At 35.3% G+C, this 16,123-nt stretch overlaps 1 protein-coding gene across 1 annotated transcript in view; it reads left to right on the forward strand.

Annotated features, from left to right (window-relative positions):
- Positions 1–16,123, forward strand: part of Ankrd31 (ankyrin repeat domain 31) — a 164,505-nt gene that overhangs the window by 97,797 nt on the left and 50,585 nt on the right. The window contains exons 13-16 of the mRNA XM_013514798.1: positions 1,489–1,541; positions 2,378–3,857; positions 4,345–4,515; positions 10,312–10,454. Coding sequence (XP_013370252.1) covers positions 1,489–1,541; positions 2,378–3,857; positions 4,345–4,515; positions 10,312–10,454 — 1,847 coding nt within the window. The remainder of the gene's footprint in view (positions 1–1,488; positions 1,542–2,377; positions 3,858–4,344; positions 4,516–10,311; positions 10,455–16,123) is intronic.

Here is a 16,123-nt window from a genome sequence, read left to right on the forward strand (position 1 = left end):
GCTTGGACCTTGTCTCAAAAAACAAAAAAAAAAACCATTCCCAACTTTGTCATTTACAAATTTTGGCTTTTCATATCTACTCATCTAACTGTACATCTGTGGGGCTGTTACAGTGAGGACTGGAGTTAATATATATAAAGTACCTCAGCACTGTACCTGGAGCTCAGTGTGACAGAGGGAGAACACAGCTGCTTACCAGAACTCACCATCTCATAATTTATACTAGTCAGTTGGTTTTACTAGAAAAGAGAGTCTTAAAACTGAGAGGGAATAAAGTCATCTTTCTTCTTTCCAGATTCTCTTAAGAACTGTGCCTGACAGAGTAGTTTCTGGAAAATACTTTTCTGCTCTTTAAGAGCCACATTTTAGAGAAGGCAGTGTCCCTTATGTTTTTAATAACAACAGTAGTAGTAATGGAGTATTTTCTCTTCGCCAGGAATTCCTCTAAACTCAATACATGGATTTTGTTGTTTAATTTTGGCATGTATAGAAGCCAGGGGCTATTATTAGCATTTATTTGTGGATATTTGATGGAAGCAGACATTAAAAAACTTGCCAAAGGTCAGCCAACTGGTAAGCAGATGAATCAACATTAGAAGTCAGGAATGAGGCTCCAAAGAATGTACTCCTGTCCACTTTGTTTGACAGAATGACATTCTATGTGCCTTTCCTCCCCTGAATGAAGTGAATAATGCAAATTGTAATTTGATTCCTGTTGTAAAAATTATTCCTAAGAAATAAATTAAATTACTCCAAATTATATCCTTGTTAAAGTATTTTACATCTCCAATATATAGTATATGGAAGGAAATTTGCATTTTTGTGTATCACATCTAAGATATTCATTTATTCATTCTCTGAATACTTAGCAACTGTTCACTGAATACTTTCTATGTTCAAGCATTGTTTCTAGGCTTTTATCTCATGGCTAAATGCATATGTAGGTAATTATAGTTTCCACTTTCAGCATTTAAAGGAGGCAATGAAACATATACTAAACACATTTATTATCAACCTAAGCTTTTTTAAAAAAAAATTACACCCTATATATTCATAATGTGATTGACGTTTTCCATGCATGTAAATTTTGCTTTGAAGAAAATGCAGCATCCAAACTAGTATCTTATTAATCAGACATATTAGGAAAAGATGACATGCCTTACAAGAATAATCTACTGAATGAAAAACACATATCTGGATATACACACAGAAAAAATAAAAAGTATTGAGTTCAGTGTTCATCTTTAATATTAGTTATTTTGTTGGATCTATTTGCTTTTCCTGTAGAAATGTTACTATCTCTCAATATAGTATTTGGTTTCTAATAAATATGGAAGTGTGGATTACAAAAACATTGTTGTGCCAATTTTAATATAAATATTTACATAATTTTACCTGTTTCAACTTGGTTTTTCTCACAGCAAACTTTGTGAGCTTTAGAAGTCTAGAATCTGACCAGTAGAAGCTATTTTTTCTTTTTGTTTACAGATCAAAGGAAAAGCACTGGCCCAGGAGATGAAGATGATGTACATCAGCACAAGGTATATCTATACTTAGTAATAAATATTTTTATAGGAATAGAACTGTTGGCTACTTTGTAGATTATCAGAAGGAAAAGAAAGGCTTTTGAAGCACTAGTCAGGAGCAGTGATTTCACTTGTAGTTTTAAGACATTACGGAATAATTACCTGAGAATCAGAGTGTTCTAGGCTGTCCATCTGAGAAACAGTTGAGTAAATGTAGCATGTCTGGGCGTGCTGAGGTACTGGTAGTCATTTCCATTCTCTTTCTTTTCATCAAGCTTGTAGCTTATTGTCCATGACAAATTTCCCCTGGTGTAAGCATAGTACAGGAATCAAAGGTATCATCGCATCCCTTCAAACTATTCATAGCAGGTTGTTATTGTTCATCTGTGACAAGTAAGAGGAAGCAGTGTTCCTGTACTCTTAGCAGCACAGCCCATAGTCAGATTTTCAGACAGACTGATTTAGGAGTACATCTGTCCTGTAGTTATTAAGTTCCTTCTTAATTGCTCTACCTGTAGTTCTCCCAGATAACAGAAACTCTCCTAATTCTAGTTATGTAACACATGGAAGAGGAAAATGTTTTTCTAAAACATTCTTGTAAAGCTTCCTTTTAAAGGAAACTTTTGTCTGATTTAGTTTAAAGACTATAAAAATCAAGTAGCGTACAATGTTTTATTATACTTAGTATTATATATTAAATATCATTTTGTATATATTCCAGCAAGTCCTGGGTTAGAGAAAATAATAAAATTGAATGCAACAACTGTTTGACTAATCAGAAACCCAGATTAAATTCAATAAAGATCTTTACCTGAAAATGAAAAACTAACTATATATTTTTGTCTCTATAGAAACCAAAATTTAGTCCTAAAAATCATACTGGGTTTGTTTGTAATGAAAATTCCAGTAGTCCAAAGCCAGAACATGTAGAAGTCAATAAAAGAAGCAAAGAAGGTGTATTTATAAATGAAGATGTATATGAACATTATCCCCAAAATTCCAGAATCACAAGATTTGGTAAATCCAAGGATAAGCAGTCAACTCTTAACCAAACACACTCGAGAGGACTCAGAAAGGGCAGTCTTTGTAATCGCAAAGATACCAGTGCAAATGTGTCTAAAGTTAAAGGAAGAAAGAACACACAAGATAAAAGAACTCAATCAGATGACAGAGAATGCAGTTCAGGACAGGCAATAGCTGTCTCTTCTTCTAGGAGAATAAACAGCTTGGTTACTTGTCAGCAGGATATTCCCCAAACCCTTAATGGCCTTCCAGAAGAGTCATATGAACCTTCCAGCCCAACTCTGTCAAGCCTGAAAGATGGATTAGGTAACAAAGATGAGGTTTATTCAATTTCCAAAGAGGTACATACCCACCATCTCAATTTATTAGAAGGTCAAGAAATACAGTTCTTGGGGTTAGATTATCTTGACCAAACTGAAGCTGGTTCTTTCTCTGGACGTTCGTTACATAAAGAAGTCAACTTACCACTTGTTTCTGCAGATCCGCAGCCTCATGTTTACCAAGAACAACAGACTACCCCTGACAAATCTCATAAAAATAGTAACTCAGGTAAAAAAAATAAGACCTTTAATAAATGGGAAAGTTCTTTCCTATCCTTTATAAAGGATAATTATGATGATTGCTCTATCTCTGAGAAGGCTGTAACATCTAGAATGGTGATATGTTCTACAGTATGCAAAAACATCTATGAAGGGAATTTAAGAAATAGAGAAGAAGGGGATTTTCTGCAGTTTTTACCTTCAGAAGTCCATTTTTTACAGGAAAATGAATTAAGAGAAGGCTTTCTAACTACACTTCCACAACAGGAAGCTGTTAACTTTTCTGATTTAGGTAAGGTAGTAATTTCCGAACAACGTGTTGCCAATTATGAACAGTGCATAGGTGGAACTTCTTTTGACCACTCAGTTGGCAGTACTGAGCAAACTTCCCTGGCGTGTACAAGGACACTTTCCATACAAGAAGTTTTGAAGTTGACTACTCATGTGGAGTTATTAAAAAAGCCTCAAGATAATAGCCCCAGAGAATTGGCTTCTTTAATGAATCAAACAGACGCACATATTATGGAAAAGGTAATGAAAGAAGACACTGAAAGGAATTACAGTGACAACGACCAAAAACAAAGGCTTTTCCCAACTGCTGTTCACTGTCAAGAAATAGAAATAACTAATGTTGAAATAGAGAAACCAGACCTTCCAGAGAGTGAGCCTATGCCTGATACAAATCTTTGTTCCACTCACAATGTGAATAAAGAATTGACTGACATCTCAGAATTTAATCAGAAAGAGAAGGAAATTTCTCACAAACCAGGTATTAGTACTATTGCTCAATCTGTACACATTTCCTATAAAACTTACTTATTTTTATGAAAGATTTCCAACTGAATTCCACTTAGCCAGTGCCCAAACTGAAAAGAATGAGACTATGTGGGTCATGATTTGGGATGCCACTAAGCCTAGTAGTTAAGTAATAATATTTACTTTGAAAGCCACTTATTATAAAAGTTATTGCTCAGCTGATAGTGTATAGAAGCTGGCAAACAGGATATCTGTTAATTTTTATGATTCTTTTTAACACAGTGCTTATTTAATATGAGGAAACCTAACAACATTTCACAGTAGGGATTGTTAGCTCAACTGTGCATTACAACCAGAAAAGTTGGTTACATAAAAACATGTTAAAAGCTTCCATTCCCTTAAATAGTACTACTTGAAACAAATTTCTAAAAACATGAATTTTCTTGTCATATAACCATTAAGGAGAAGTATAATAGTGATACTGTAAAATATTTTTTCAGATGAGGAATTAACTAATAATATCAACGAAGATGAAAACATTGTAACAAATTGTCTGGAGAAAAAAGAAAAAATTGATTCAGGAATTTACATTACTCCTCATGTCCAAGAACATGAAAAAGACCAGAATTTCGGAAAAAGACAAAGTCTCTTGAAAGCTACGTGTAACCAAGGTTTGTATAGTTGTATAGGTAAAAGTTTTGTCAAACCCAATGACCAAGTCTCCTTGAAAGAATTTCTAAGCTTTGAAGTTGCACTATTTTTTTAAGTCATTCACTATTATAAAATTATTACAGCTATATTTGTTAAGGCATTACTTGAGAATCCATTAGACTTTGGATATGTTCTTGTCATATTTCTGACTATTCCAGTTTGCTCTGTCAGGAGGTAAAATAAACAGCAGAAACATCAAGAATATTCATTAGGAGCAGCAGTGGTGAACTGTCTGAGATTCCTTAAGTACTTCCAGTCATTTTAACTTAAGGAATATTAAAGAAGCATTGCCACTAGATTCTTTGTGTCAGACAAATGATTTGCCCTGTGGGAAGCTATTTCTTCTTTGATGGTTTTTAGGGCTAGTTCTGTGTTGAAAAATAAACCTGGGCCACTTCAGGTTAAACATTAAGCATTGAAAAGATGATTTACAGTGTTAAGAGGTAGGGCAGCTGATAAAATCAGTTCTCTGTGAACATTGTCCTGTTTTTCCCCCTTTTACGTAAAATGAAGCCCTTCTTACATATCCTGTAGTGGGTTGAATGATGGCCCTAAAAACACATCTACTTCCTAACCCCTGGAACTCTTAAATATTACTGTATATGGTAAAAGATTGGATATTAACATTTTTGGAAAAAGAATATTTGAGATGAAGTAGATCATCCTGGATAATCCCAGTGGACCTAAATTAATGACAGATATCCTTATTATAAGAGGAAAGTAGAGAGAGACTTGAGACACAGCAGAAAGACAAAGGAACGATATAGCTGTCAACAAAGGAAGCTGAGGAATAGTGACAGTCTTCACAAACTGGAAGGAGCACACAAGCATCTACACTAGAGCTTCCACAGGATATGCAGCCCTGCAGACATCTCAGTTTTGGACTTTAGCTTTCTCCTGATGGTGACAAAATGAATTTCTCTTTTTTTTTTTTTGGTACTGGGAATCAAACTCAGGACCTTGTGCTTGCCAGGCAGGTGCTGTGCCACAGAGCTATCTCCCCGGCCCTGAATTTCTGTTCTTTTAAGCCACTCAGCTTATGGTAATTTGTTACAGGTGGCATTGAAATACTTCTCTAGTAATACACTTAACTGCCTGTAAATGTAATATTTATTACATGCTGTCATTCCACTAAGCCACTAGAGCAGAGAAATGAACTTCCTGAGAAATAACAATTTTAGATATGATATCCAGGAATTCCCTAATACAGAGGTTAATTTATTTCCTTATCACCCAACAGTGAATTCAGCCAGGTTCTGAACTCTGTTGCATTCCCCTTACCCTTTACAGGTTTCCAATCACATTCCATTTTCTCTCATTGAAACAGAAACAGCCAAAGATCAACAGGTATTTGTGGAAAGCCCCAATATGAAAGGTAAAAGTGAGCTAAATAGACCAAGAGAACCCAGAAAAAAAACAAGCAGTAGAAGAATTGGGAAATACCTGAAATTTGAAAAAAAAGATGAACAATCAGAGACCAGTTCTAAATTTTTAGGTGTTAAATAGCATAAATTTAAAGAGATACACAGGCACAGTTAGATGGTAAGGCCTTATAAACCTTATATAAAGGACGAAAAAAGAAAAACTGGGAGAATAAGAAAGTTGGGTGAACACTCACTCCAGGAAGCCTAAGGAAAACAATGAAAGTAAGAATCATCAAAAAAATAACACAAGAAATGAAGGACAGGGGTTTCTATAGTGAGAGGCCCATTAAGCATCCAGTACAATGAACAGCATACTGCACTATACATTTCAGAACAAAAATGAAAAGATTCTAAAACCTCCCAGAGAGGAAAAACAGATCATATATGAAGGAACAAATTATAGTATTTCTCAATAGCATTGTACGTATTAATAGTACAGTGTGAATCCAAACTACTTTAAAGGAGGGTTAGTGTGAGTACTGTTTGTCTCCTTCTGAGCTTTTGCCAGATACCAAAATTTTCGTTAAATCCTATGGAGACTTAGGATGGTAGTAACATTCGGTAGTTTTAAAATTTTTGCTCCAAAATCTTTTATCATCTGGCTGTCTTTGCTGCAGATACACCAGAAACAAGGTAAAAGGATTTGTGGCATCAACAATAAAAATTACTAGGAGAGATTTTCAATTTAAATGTGTAATCTGCAGGCCAGAAATCTTAGATATTTTATAATTTTAAAATATATTCTCCCTCTCTGCCTTTGTGTGTGTGTGTGTGTGTGTGTGTGTGTGTGTAGTGTGTCTTCTTCCAGTAAAGAATTCATGAGTGTGATTATGCAATTCTCTTTAAAAAACAGTATATTTTAGTCTGGATGTCAGTGGAAGGTAGCTATAGTCTGCCCTGTGAATCAACAATCCATGAGTTGGAGAATAATCATTTAATCTTTTTATCTCTCACTCTTAAAATTGTATTGTGGCTCCTGGCATTTAGGAAATACAGTAAGAAAGTTTTTATGGTTTCATGCAGTGAATTTTTTTTCTTTAAAGATGGGGTAGATATCTATGTTACTTAGGCTGTCCTTAAACCCAAGATTCTCCTGCTTCAGCCTCTCCAGTGTCTGGGACTACAGATGTGTGCTGCCACTCCCAGCTTAATGCAATGATTCTCAAACCTTAGGTTACATCAAAATCATCTCAAGAGCTTAAACAGATTTCTGGGCCCCACTCTCAGAGAGTCTGATATAGTATGTATCTTAGTTGTCTCTGTTGCTGTGTAATAAATTATCACTAGTTTAAAGCAACACACATTTATTATCTCCTGGTTTCTGTAAGGCAGGAAATAAGTATGGCTTAACAGGTCATCTGACAGGATCTTCAGTAGGCTGCAGTCAAGGTGTTGATGAGGACCACATCTCATCTGAAAGCTGGCCTGGGGAAGGGTACACCCCCAGCTCCTGTGGTTATTGACAGAACTTACTTCCTGGAGAGTGCTTGGCTTGAGGGCCTCAGTTCCTTACTGATCCTGCTGCATGGGCTTCTGCAACATGGCTCTTTGCTTTATTTTGCAAAGCATACAAACTGAACGCAGTAGAGTGAGTCTCCAGCAGGAGGGAAATGTTAAACCTGATCAAGGAAGTGAAATGCCTTTAGCAGGTCTTTTTTTGGGGCTGGGGGTTGCCGGGAATCAAACTCAGGACCTTGCACTTGCCAGGCAAGTGCTATGCCACTGAGCTACTTCCCCAGCCCGTGAAATGCCTTTAATATTGAAGTATTCTATTGGTTAGGAGCAAATTATTCATGAAGCTACAAATAACAAAAGTGAAGATCGTTAGGAGCCATTTTACTTATTTACTTTTATTTGTGCTCCTGAGGTATTCAGAGGCAATTTCTTTATTTACAGCTAACACCACAAGAACAATCTATGACCTAAAAGTCAAACAGCTGAAAGAGGCAGCATGAATGTGCTGCCACGTTACAAGTTCCTAATTAATGAGTGATTCAGGTATTTCAGAAATAGAGGATGGTGTTTCAAGTTGTTGACTTAAGAGAGTTGTTGCCTTTTTTAAAATAGAAACTTGAAATTTCAGTCCTGTAATATTTAAACGATCACCTGGCATTTCATTTCTATTCACTTACGACTTCATCCCGTATTTCCATGTAGTCAGTCAATAATCTGGCAGATGAGACTTTTATCCTTCAAGATGAGTTTCTGTGCTGGTAGGAGCCATTTTAGAGTGCGCTCCCAGAGCAGGTGTGGGGTGAGCTAGAGAATTTGCATTTCTAGGAAATGTGCTAGGTAATACTGGTACTGCTGATTTAATGAATATTCTTTTCTGTTTCATTACCCTAACTTTGTATTTTTCTTTACACCTCCGTCCAAATCTTCTTTGATGCAGCTCCTACAGGAAATAAACCTCCATGTCCCTCACTTTGGGGTGGGATCCGGAATAAGAGGAGTCATTGCCTGCCAACTCAGAGTAGGGGAATGGAACTTGGAGTTCCAGAATTTCTGTACATAAACTTTTAATCAATCTCTCTGCTCCGTTCCATGCACCTGCCTTCTAAAAGTGCCCACTGCCTGGGCTCAGACTGACTCTCTTCCTTTAAAATTTGTAGTCATGTAGTTTAGAACATTCCACACTCTGCTAAATCAGTTCATACTCTTTTTTACCAGTGACTTTTCCACTCTCCCCAAACTGTTGAAGTTTGTGTTCTATAGTTTCTTTCTCTATGTATGATACTTTAAAAATATGCTATTTTATCCTTTTAGCAGGACTTAGGGAGAAGATTGGGGGTTATATGATCTATTCATTGCTTTTAGTTCCATTGTAAGTTTCTCTAACTACTATTGCAAAAAAACAAACCTTAAAAAATGTATCTTTGGACAATGCTATTGTACTGAATCTTTTATAAAAAAAAAAAATAATAACCAAATAGGCCTGCTGAGATAAAGACTAACTGTATAAAAAGGATTTTTATACTACATAATTTAAATAAGAGTTTTAACCATTGCTAAAGGACTACTGAGAGTGAGATGACTGTATAACTGAAAACTAGTTTGTTAATCAAGCAGTTTGGTCGACCAGCTGTTAAAATGCATGCCAAATGTGTGCTTACGTGCTCTATAAAATTTCTGCTCAAGTTCTGCTGTAGGACAGTGAAGCAGTTATTATTAATTGATGTGTTTAGACTGTTTTGGGGAAATTGTTCCAACCTCAGTTTTGCTTGGCAAATTTGCAGAAATAAAACAACTGGGATCAATAAGAGGAATGCCAGAGGGGAAAGCAGGCTTCATTCAGCTGCCAAAAGGGGAGATTTATCCCTAGTTAAAGTTCTGGGGGGCTGGGGATTTAGCTCAGCGGCAAAAGCGCCTGCCTGGCAAACTCAAGGTCGTGAGTTCAGTTCCCGGTACCGGAGAAAAACCAAAAAAAAATAATAATAATAATAAAACAAATAAAAATAAAAAAGTTCTGATAGAATCTGGAGCAGATGTGAATCTAAAAGAGTGCAGGTTTCAGTGCAGGTTTAGGTACTTTTAATCTAATTGTTTATATAATTTGACCTCACTGAAATTCATATTTTATCCCCTCCTCCAATTTTGATCCTGGCTGATATAACTTTGAGCAGTCTTTTTAGCCCTATATTTTTATTTAATTGAATGTTAGTATTCAGCATTGCTAAAGTTATGTTCTCCTTTGAAACAGTTTTTGCATCCACTTGAGAACATTCAAAGGGAGATAGAGAATAAAAGCAAAGGAGTTAGACCTTTTTCTTGGAAACCTTAATTTCTTGCCTTGACTTTGGAGCTGATAGAAAATATTTGCATTTTCCTGTCCCTGCCTTTCTTTCCTCCTCCCCTTACACTATTCTCTATTTCTGCTCTCTTCTCTCATTTCTATTCTAAACTGCCAGGTTAGAAATTGATCTTCTAACATTTTGCTTATGCATAAAAAAATCTTATGAAGAACCCCAGAAGGAAAACACAATGGTTAATGGACCCAGATGTCCCTTTTAAGAGAAATGTGACAGTGCGAAGAGATGAATATGAAAGCCATTTTAATAGCTGAGTGGAAACAAATTGAAATGATTAGTACTTAACTCTGGTTCCATTATATCTTATGTCATATGAATCTTTCATCAATATTTATGAAGACATCAGTTAGTGTTCAAAAATGAAGCTTACACAGTTTAAAGCTATGGTTATCAGTACTGTATTTCTTGTTCATTAATAAAGATTAATTCCACTAATGCAAAAAATTTAGTAATAAAGATATTACATGAATGTTGATTGGTAATGAGTAGCTTGCTCCTTTGTTTCTCTTTTTTGCTTTTTTAGGTTGGACACCACTTCATGAGGCATCTACTGAGGGATTTAGTGATATAATTGTAGAGTTACTAAAACCTGGTGCTAATGTTAATTGTGAAAGTACAGATGGAATTCTACCCTTACATGATGCTGTTGCAGGCAGTCATTTAAAGGTAAGTACATGATAAATTAGGTTTTTACTTCTTTTCTTAGGAAAATGAGTGAACAAAATGTAGATATTTTAAGCTGAGACCTAAAGTGATTCCTTAAATCAACAAATGATTTTGAAACCTGCTAAAATTATAGATGCAGGTATACTGAATCATTTTTCATGATTTTATGATATAATTAATATAAGGCAGAAGAAAACATTCTATAAATCTGATGCATTCCATCTCTAATTATCTAAAATGTCTTTTTGGTTTGTACAAAAGAACCCAATTTTAGTGATTGTACATGCAACAGCTAGATTTTCTTAAATTCACATTTCCCAGGGACATAGGATAGAAACAAGAGTTTCTTCTTCTTTGAAGTTTACTGCATCTTGTTTTTCTCAGGTGCAGTTATAGTAAAAACTAGCACAAGAAAAGATACAAGGGTAATTTTTTCAGTAACACAGAATTTCACATTTAGACCTTAAAACTCATTAGATTTTAAAACTCATCTTTTTGTTAGACAAATCTAGGAGGAAGCTTATCATTATCAATAGATAATGTAGACTTCAGGAATAATAATTCATTTTGAAAAGACGGTAAAGAGGGGGCTGGGGATTTAGCTCAGCGGCACAGCACCTGCCTGGCAAGTGCAAGGTGGTGAGTTCGATTCCCAGTACCAGAAAACAAAACAAAACCAAAAGAAAAGATGGTAAAGTAAATCACCAAAGAACAATATAAAGTCAGGTGTCATATAAAAAATTCCTTGGATCCCTCAGGAGTATTTACTTATCTATCTCAATATTTTTAAGAGCCTAGTGAATTTTATTTAATTTTTTGAAAGTATTCCTGTCATTTTTAGCCTAAGTGGTCATGTGATGGAATAATGTTACTGGATATATGATTTACAGAGATCAGAGATGTGAACTAATGATTAAGAATAATACCACAGTGGTTAGTCTACTGTTCAATGTATCTTTGTATCAATGTATCAATGTATCTTTGTCCTTTAAGATATTTAAAGTAAAATAAGGCAATATTTTATAAATTAATATTCACTAATAAAAATATACTTAAAAATAATAGATAAATTCTCAGAGTTCTGTGGTTCTAAATGTAAGAAACCAAAGAATAATTAAAGTGATGAGCCCAGCACTTATTTATACAAGTTATTTATACAATTTTACTATGACTGCATCTGAAAGTGATGAACCAGGCAGGCGCTTGTGCTGCTGAGCTATATCCCCGGCCCAAAAGTGATGAACCTAGTAGTTATTTATACAAGAAAAATGTCATTTAACATGAAATCACTTAAGTGAATGACAGAATTTCATAGTGGAAAAATCACATTTTTGGACATTATCCTAGAAAGTGCTACATTTAAAAAGTTAGAAAAAAAGTTCTCATATTTGTGTTGGGAATAACCACCATCAAGACTTAGAGAATTTGGTATATAGTTGTATGCATGGCTAAGATTTTTTTATACCCATTGTAGTAAGGATGCACATCTGGATCATAAGAGAAAAGTACTGGTAGAAATTGGAGGTATCCATATGAAAGCTTTCTCTGCTTTCTTCCTCATGCAAGGTCACACAGAGCTTACTCTCTGTACCATTTTATCCTACCAGCAATGAAGATGTAGAAATGCATGTATACATGATGTATCTGCCCAGGGAAGCCCTTTAGAGATTCAGTGCCAGAGTTTTTATTGTAAACAACCTAGAATTAGCACATACCAAAATTCCAGACTCCCAGAAACATAAACCACATTGTCTGAATGAGTTTGAGTGTAGCGTGTTGCCTTCATCAGTTTTACATCAGCTGCAGAGGACTGTTTACTAGCCAAGTTCACAGATGCCAGCTAAAGTCCATGTGAGTAACCTTTTCAATAGCAACTTGAAACCAGCTGTGTTAATACTTTTCTGAACAGTACTATACAGATAGTTCCTGACTTCTAATCTGTCGACTTTATAGTGGTGCAAAAGCAATATACATTCAATAGAAAGAATATCAAATTCACATTTTTATGTTTTCTTGGGGTAATAATATGTAGTATGACATGCTCGTTTGAGACTCAGCAGCAGTGAGCCACAGTTCTGTCAGCCACAGGATCACAAGGGTAAACAGTGATACTCTACAGTGTACTTTCTTGCCAAGCTGTGATGTTCTATACTGTTAAGTATGTTAAATGCATTTTGACATAGGTATTTTCAACTTACTCAATATAGCTATCTTGGCGTTTATAACTCATCATAAATTGAGGAATGGGTATATTAAGGTTCTAGTTGGAACATGTGTTAATTTTTAGGGCAGCAAAGACTAAATAAAGTTGGGTTCTTTGGCTTCATTTTTCTAGCAAGATTGTGTGGCAGTATATCGGACATCCTTTATCTCACAGTTGACTTTTGTGTCATGATCTCAAGGTAAATCTGAAAAGTTTTAAGAGGCACCACGAGTCTTCTCTAGGTCCTATACTAATCTTTTCATACGTGATTCTGCCAAGAAATTAAGTTGTTGAGTTGTCGAGTTTGGTCTTGAACTTGCATACCTGCTGCCGCAGCCTTCCAGACTGTTGAGATTATAGGTGTGCACCACCATGACCAGCCACATTATTTTTTAATTTTATTTTTTATTAGTACGTTTGCCATATAGAATAATCACATTCATCATAGGAAATTTTTTTTTTCATCATAGGAAATTTATATGTGTATATAATATATTCTAATTCTTCTTTCCCAGTTCCCTCCTCTCCTTTTTGCACTTCTGCCTCCCCATTTATAGAAGTTTATTTCCATTTCTTTTCTTTCTATTCTCTTTTTTAAAAATTCTTTTTGCTGGGCACAGTGGTGCATGCCTGTAATCCCAGCACTCGGGAGGCTGAGGAAGGAAGATTGCCTTGAGTTTGAAGCCAGCCTGCACTATATAAGTGAGTTCAAGACCAGCCTGCATTACGTATAGCAAGACCCTGTATCCAAAAGAAAAAATTCTTTTTCCCTTCTTTCCCTTCCCCCTTCACTCTTCCTTTTCCCCTTCCCATTTGAATATATTCATCCTACTTTCCAATATTTGTGCTCCATTATGCTTCTTGTTTATAGTTTGGGTTTCTCACACAAGAGAAACAATGCCATATTTAAACTGTGTCTGATTTATTTCATTTAGATTATGGTCTTGAGGTGCATCCATTTACCTAGAAATGTTTCCTGTTTATCCTTCTTTATGGCAAAGTAGTACTCCATTATATATAAAACCATGCTTTATTCATTCATCTGTTGATGGGGATATGAGTTATTTCCAAGATTTAGCTATTATAAATTGTGCCGCTATAAACATGGGTATGTATATATCACTGCAATATGATGCTTTTGATTCTTCTGGGAAGATACTTAGAAGGGGAACACCTGGGTCAAATGGAACCTCTAGTTTTAGTTTTTTGAGGAATCTCCATACTGATTTCCATAATGGTTGTACCAATTTACACTCCCACCAACAATGGAAAAGCATTACTTTTTTCCCACAGCCTCACCAGCATTTGTTGTTGATTTCTTGATAATAGTCATTTTTTTCTGCAGTAAGATGGACTCTCACTGTTGTTTTAATTTGCATTTCACAAATGACCAGTGATGTTGAACAGTTTTTCATATATTTACTTGCTGTTTATACGTCTTCATTTGAGAAGTGTGTATTCATTCCAGACGCCCGTTATTGGCTTGGGTCTTTAAGTTTGGGAGATCTGATATTTTTTGACACCTCAAAAGACCGGTAGGTAACTTCAAACTTACTAATGAATGACTGAAATTTTTTCCCTAAATATCAGGAACGTTAACAAGGATACTTGCATTCAAAGCTTCTAAGCAATGTTGTACTGAAGGTCTTAGCTGGTGCAGTTAAAAAGAAAAAAAGACATCCAATTTTGAATCCATGGGTTTCTTTATTTCATATAACATGACAAAAACTGTTTCATATGACATGATTTACAAAACCCACGAGAACGATAAGTATGTAATTGTAACAAGGATTCAACAGTATTTCTCTATATCAACAGTGAACACTTGGAAGTCGAACTTTTAAAATAATATTTATGATTTTATAAAACTATTAAATGTTTGGGAATTAATTTTATTAGATATATCAAGACCATTACACCTTTATAATGCATGTGTAGGAGACATTGTGGCTCAAAACTTGGGTCTCAGGTTGCCTAGGACATGTTAAGGACATGAACCTGCTGTCCAGTGCAGATGCAGAGCAGGACAGCCTTGTGTAACCATGACTTAGCTTTAGAAAACCATGCATGCACTACTTTGGCCAGCAGAGAAGAGTGTAAATAGTGATAGTGGCATACATGAACATTAAACTATATAGACGCAGGGGCTCTTGCTGCTGCCTGCCTTTTGAATGATAACTGCCCTGCATGCCTTCTTTTCCCTGAGGATCTCACCTACAAAAGTATTGCTCCAGGGCCCTGGCCTCCACAGCATGCTACAAAACACTGCTGTAGGGCTGGGGATATAGCTCAGTGGCATAAGTGCCTGCCTGGCAAGCACAAGGTCCTGAGTTCGATTCCCAGTACCAAAAAATAAATAAATAAACATTGCTGTAGGGGCTGGGGATTTAGCTAAGTGGCACAGCACCTGCCCTGCAAGCACGAGGTTGTGAGTTCGATTCCTGGTACCAGGAAAACAAAAAAAAAAACCACTGCTGTAAAAAGAAGACCTGAATAAATGGAGAGATACACCATGCTCATGTCTTGAAAGATGTGGTATTGTTTATGTGTCGATTCTAATCAAATTTACCTACAAATACAATACAAATTCAGTCAAAATATTGTCAGGAGTTTTTTAGAAATTGATAAGCTGCTTCTGTAATTTGTATGGGAATTAAAAAGCTTAAAATAAGAATATTTTTAAAAACAATTTAGAGGAATTACCACTATTTGTAGTGAATAGATGTTTATTCCATACACATAGTAATCAAGAAGTATGTTATTGTCATAAATTAGACCATGGTTTCTCAACTTTGGTACTACTGACACTTTGGGCTGGCTGTTTCTTTGTTATGAATTGCTGTGCTCTACAATTTATAGGATATTTAACCACATCTCTGACCTCTACCCACTAGATGCCAGTAAGACCCACACTCCCCATTTGTGACAACTAAAAACATTTGTAGTCATTCATTGCTGAATGTATCTTGGAGGACAAGGTAACCCCCAGTTCAGAACCACAGGTTTTATATGTAGAACAAAATCTAGCATCTAGAAATAGACCTGCAAATACACAGTCCCCTGATTTTTTACAATACTACAAAGGCATTTTTAATAGAGAAAGGATATTCATTCAACAAAAAAAGTTGCAGACTTTGAATTTCCATTTCTAAAAATAAACCCTTTTCACTATATATAAAAATTAATTTAAAATGGATCATAGACCTAAATGAAAGTCGAAACAGAATTCTAAAGGACAACTTAGTGAGTTTTCAGATAGGCAAAATTTTCATAAATAAAACATAAGAGACATGAAATCTAAATGACATTATTAAAAAGACAAATCTCTTAGACTAGAACATATTTCTTCTAAATCATTTATCTGATAATAGTTTGTATGTAGGATGTATAAAGAATTCTTTGAACGCAATAGTTAGATTAACAACCCAGTAGAAAATAGACAAAAGATTTCAGTAGCTCCTTCATC

This window comes from Chinchilla lanigera, unplaced genomic scaffold (assembly GCF_000276665.1).
Source record: "Chinchilla lanigera isolate Chin_1 unplaced genomic scaffold, ChiLan1.0 scaffold00024, whole genome shotgun sequence".
NCBI classification, from domain to species: Eukaryota; Metazoa; Chordata; class Mammalia; order Rodentia; family Chinchillidae; genus Chinchilla; species Chinchilla lanigera.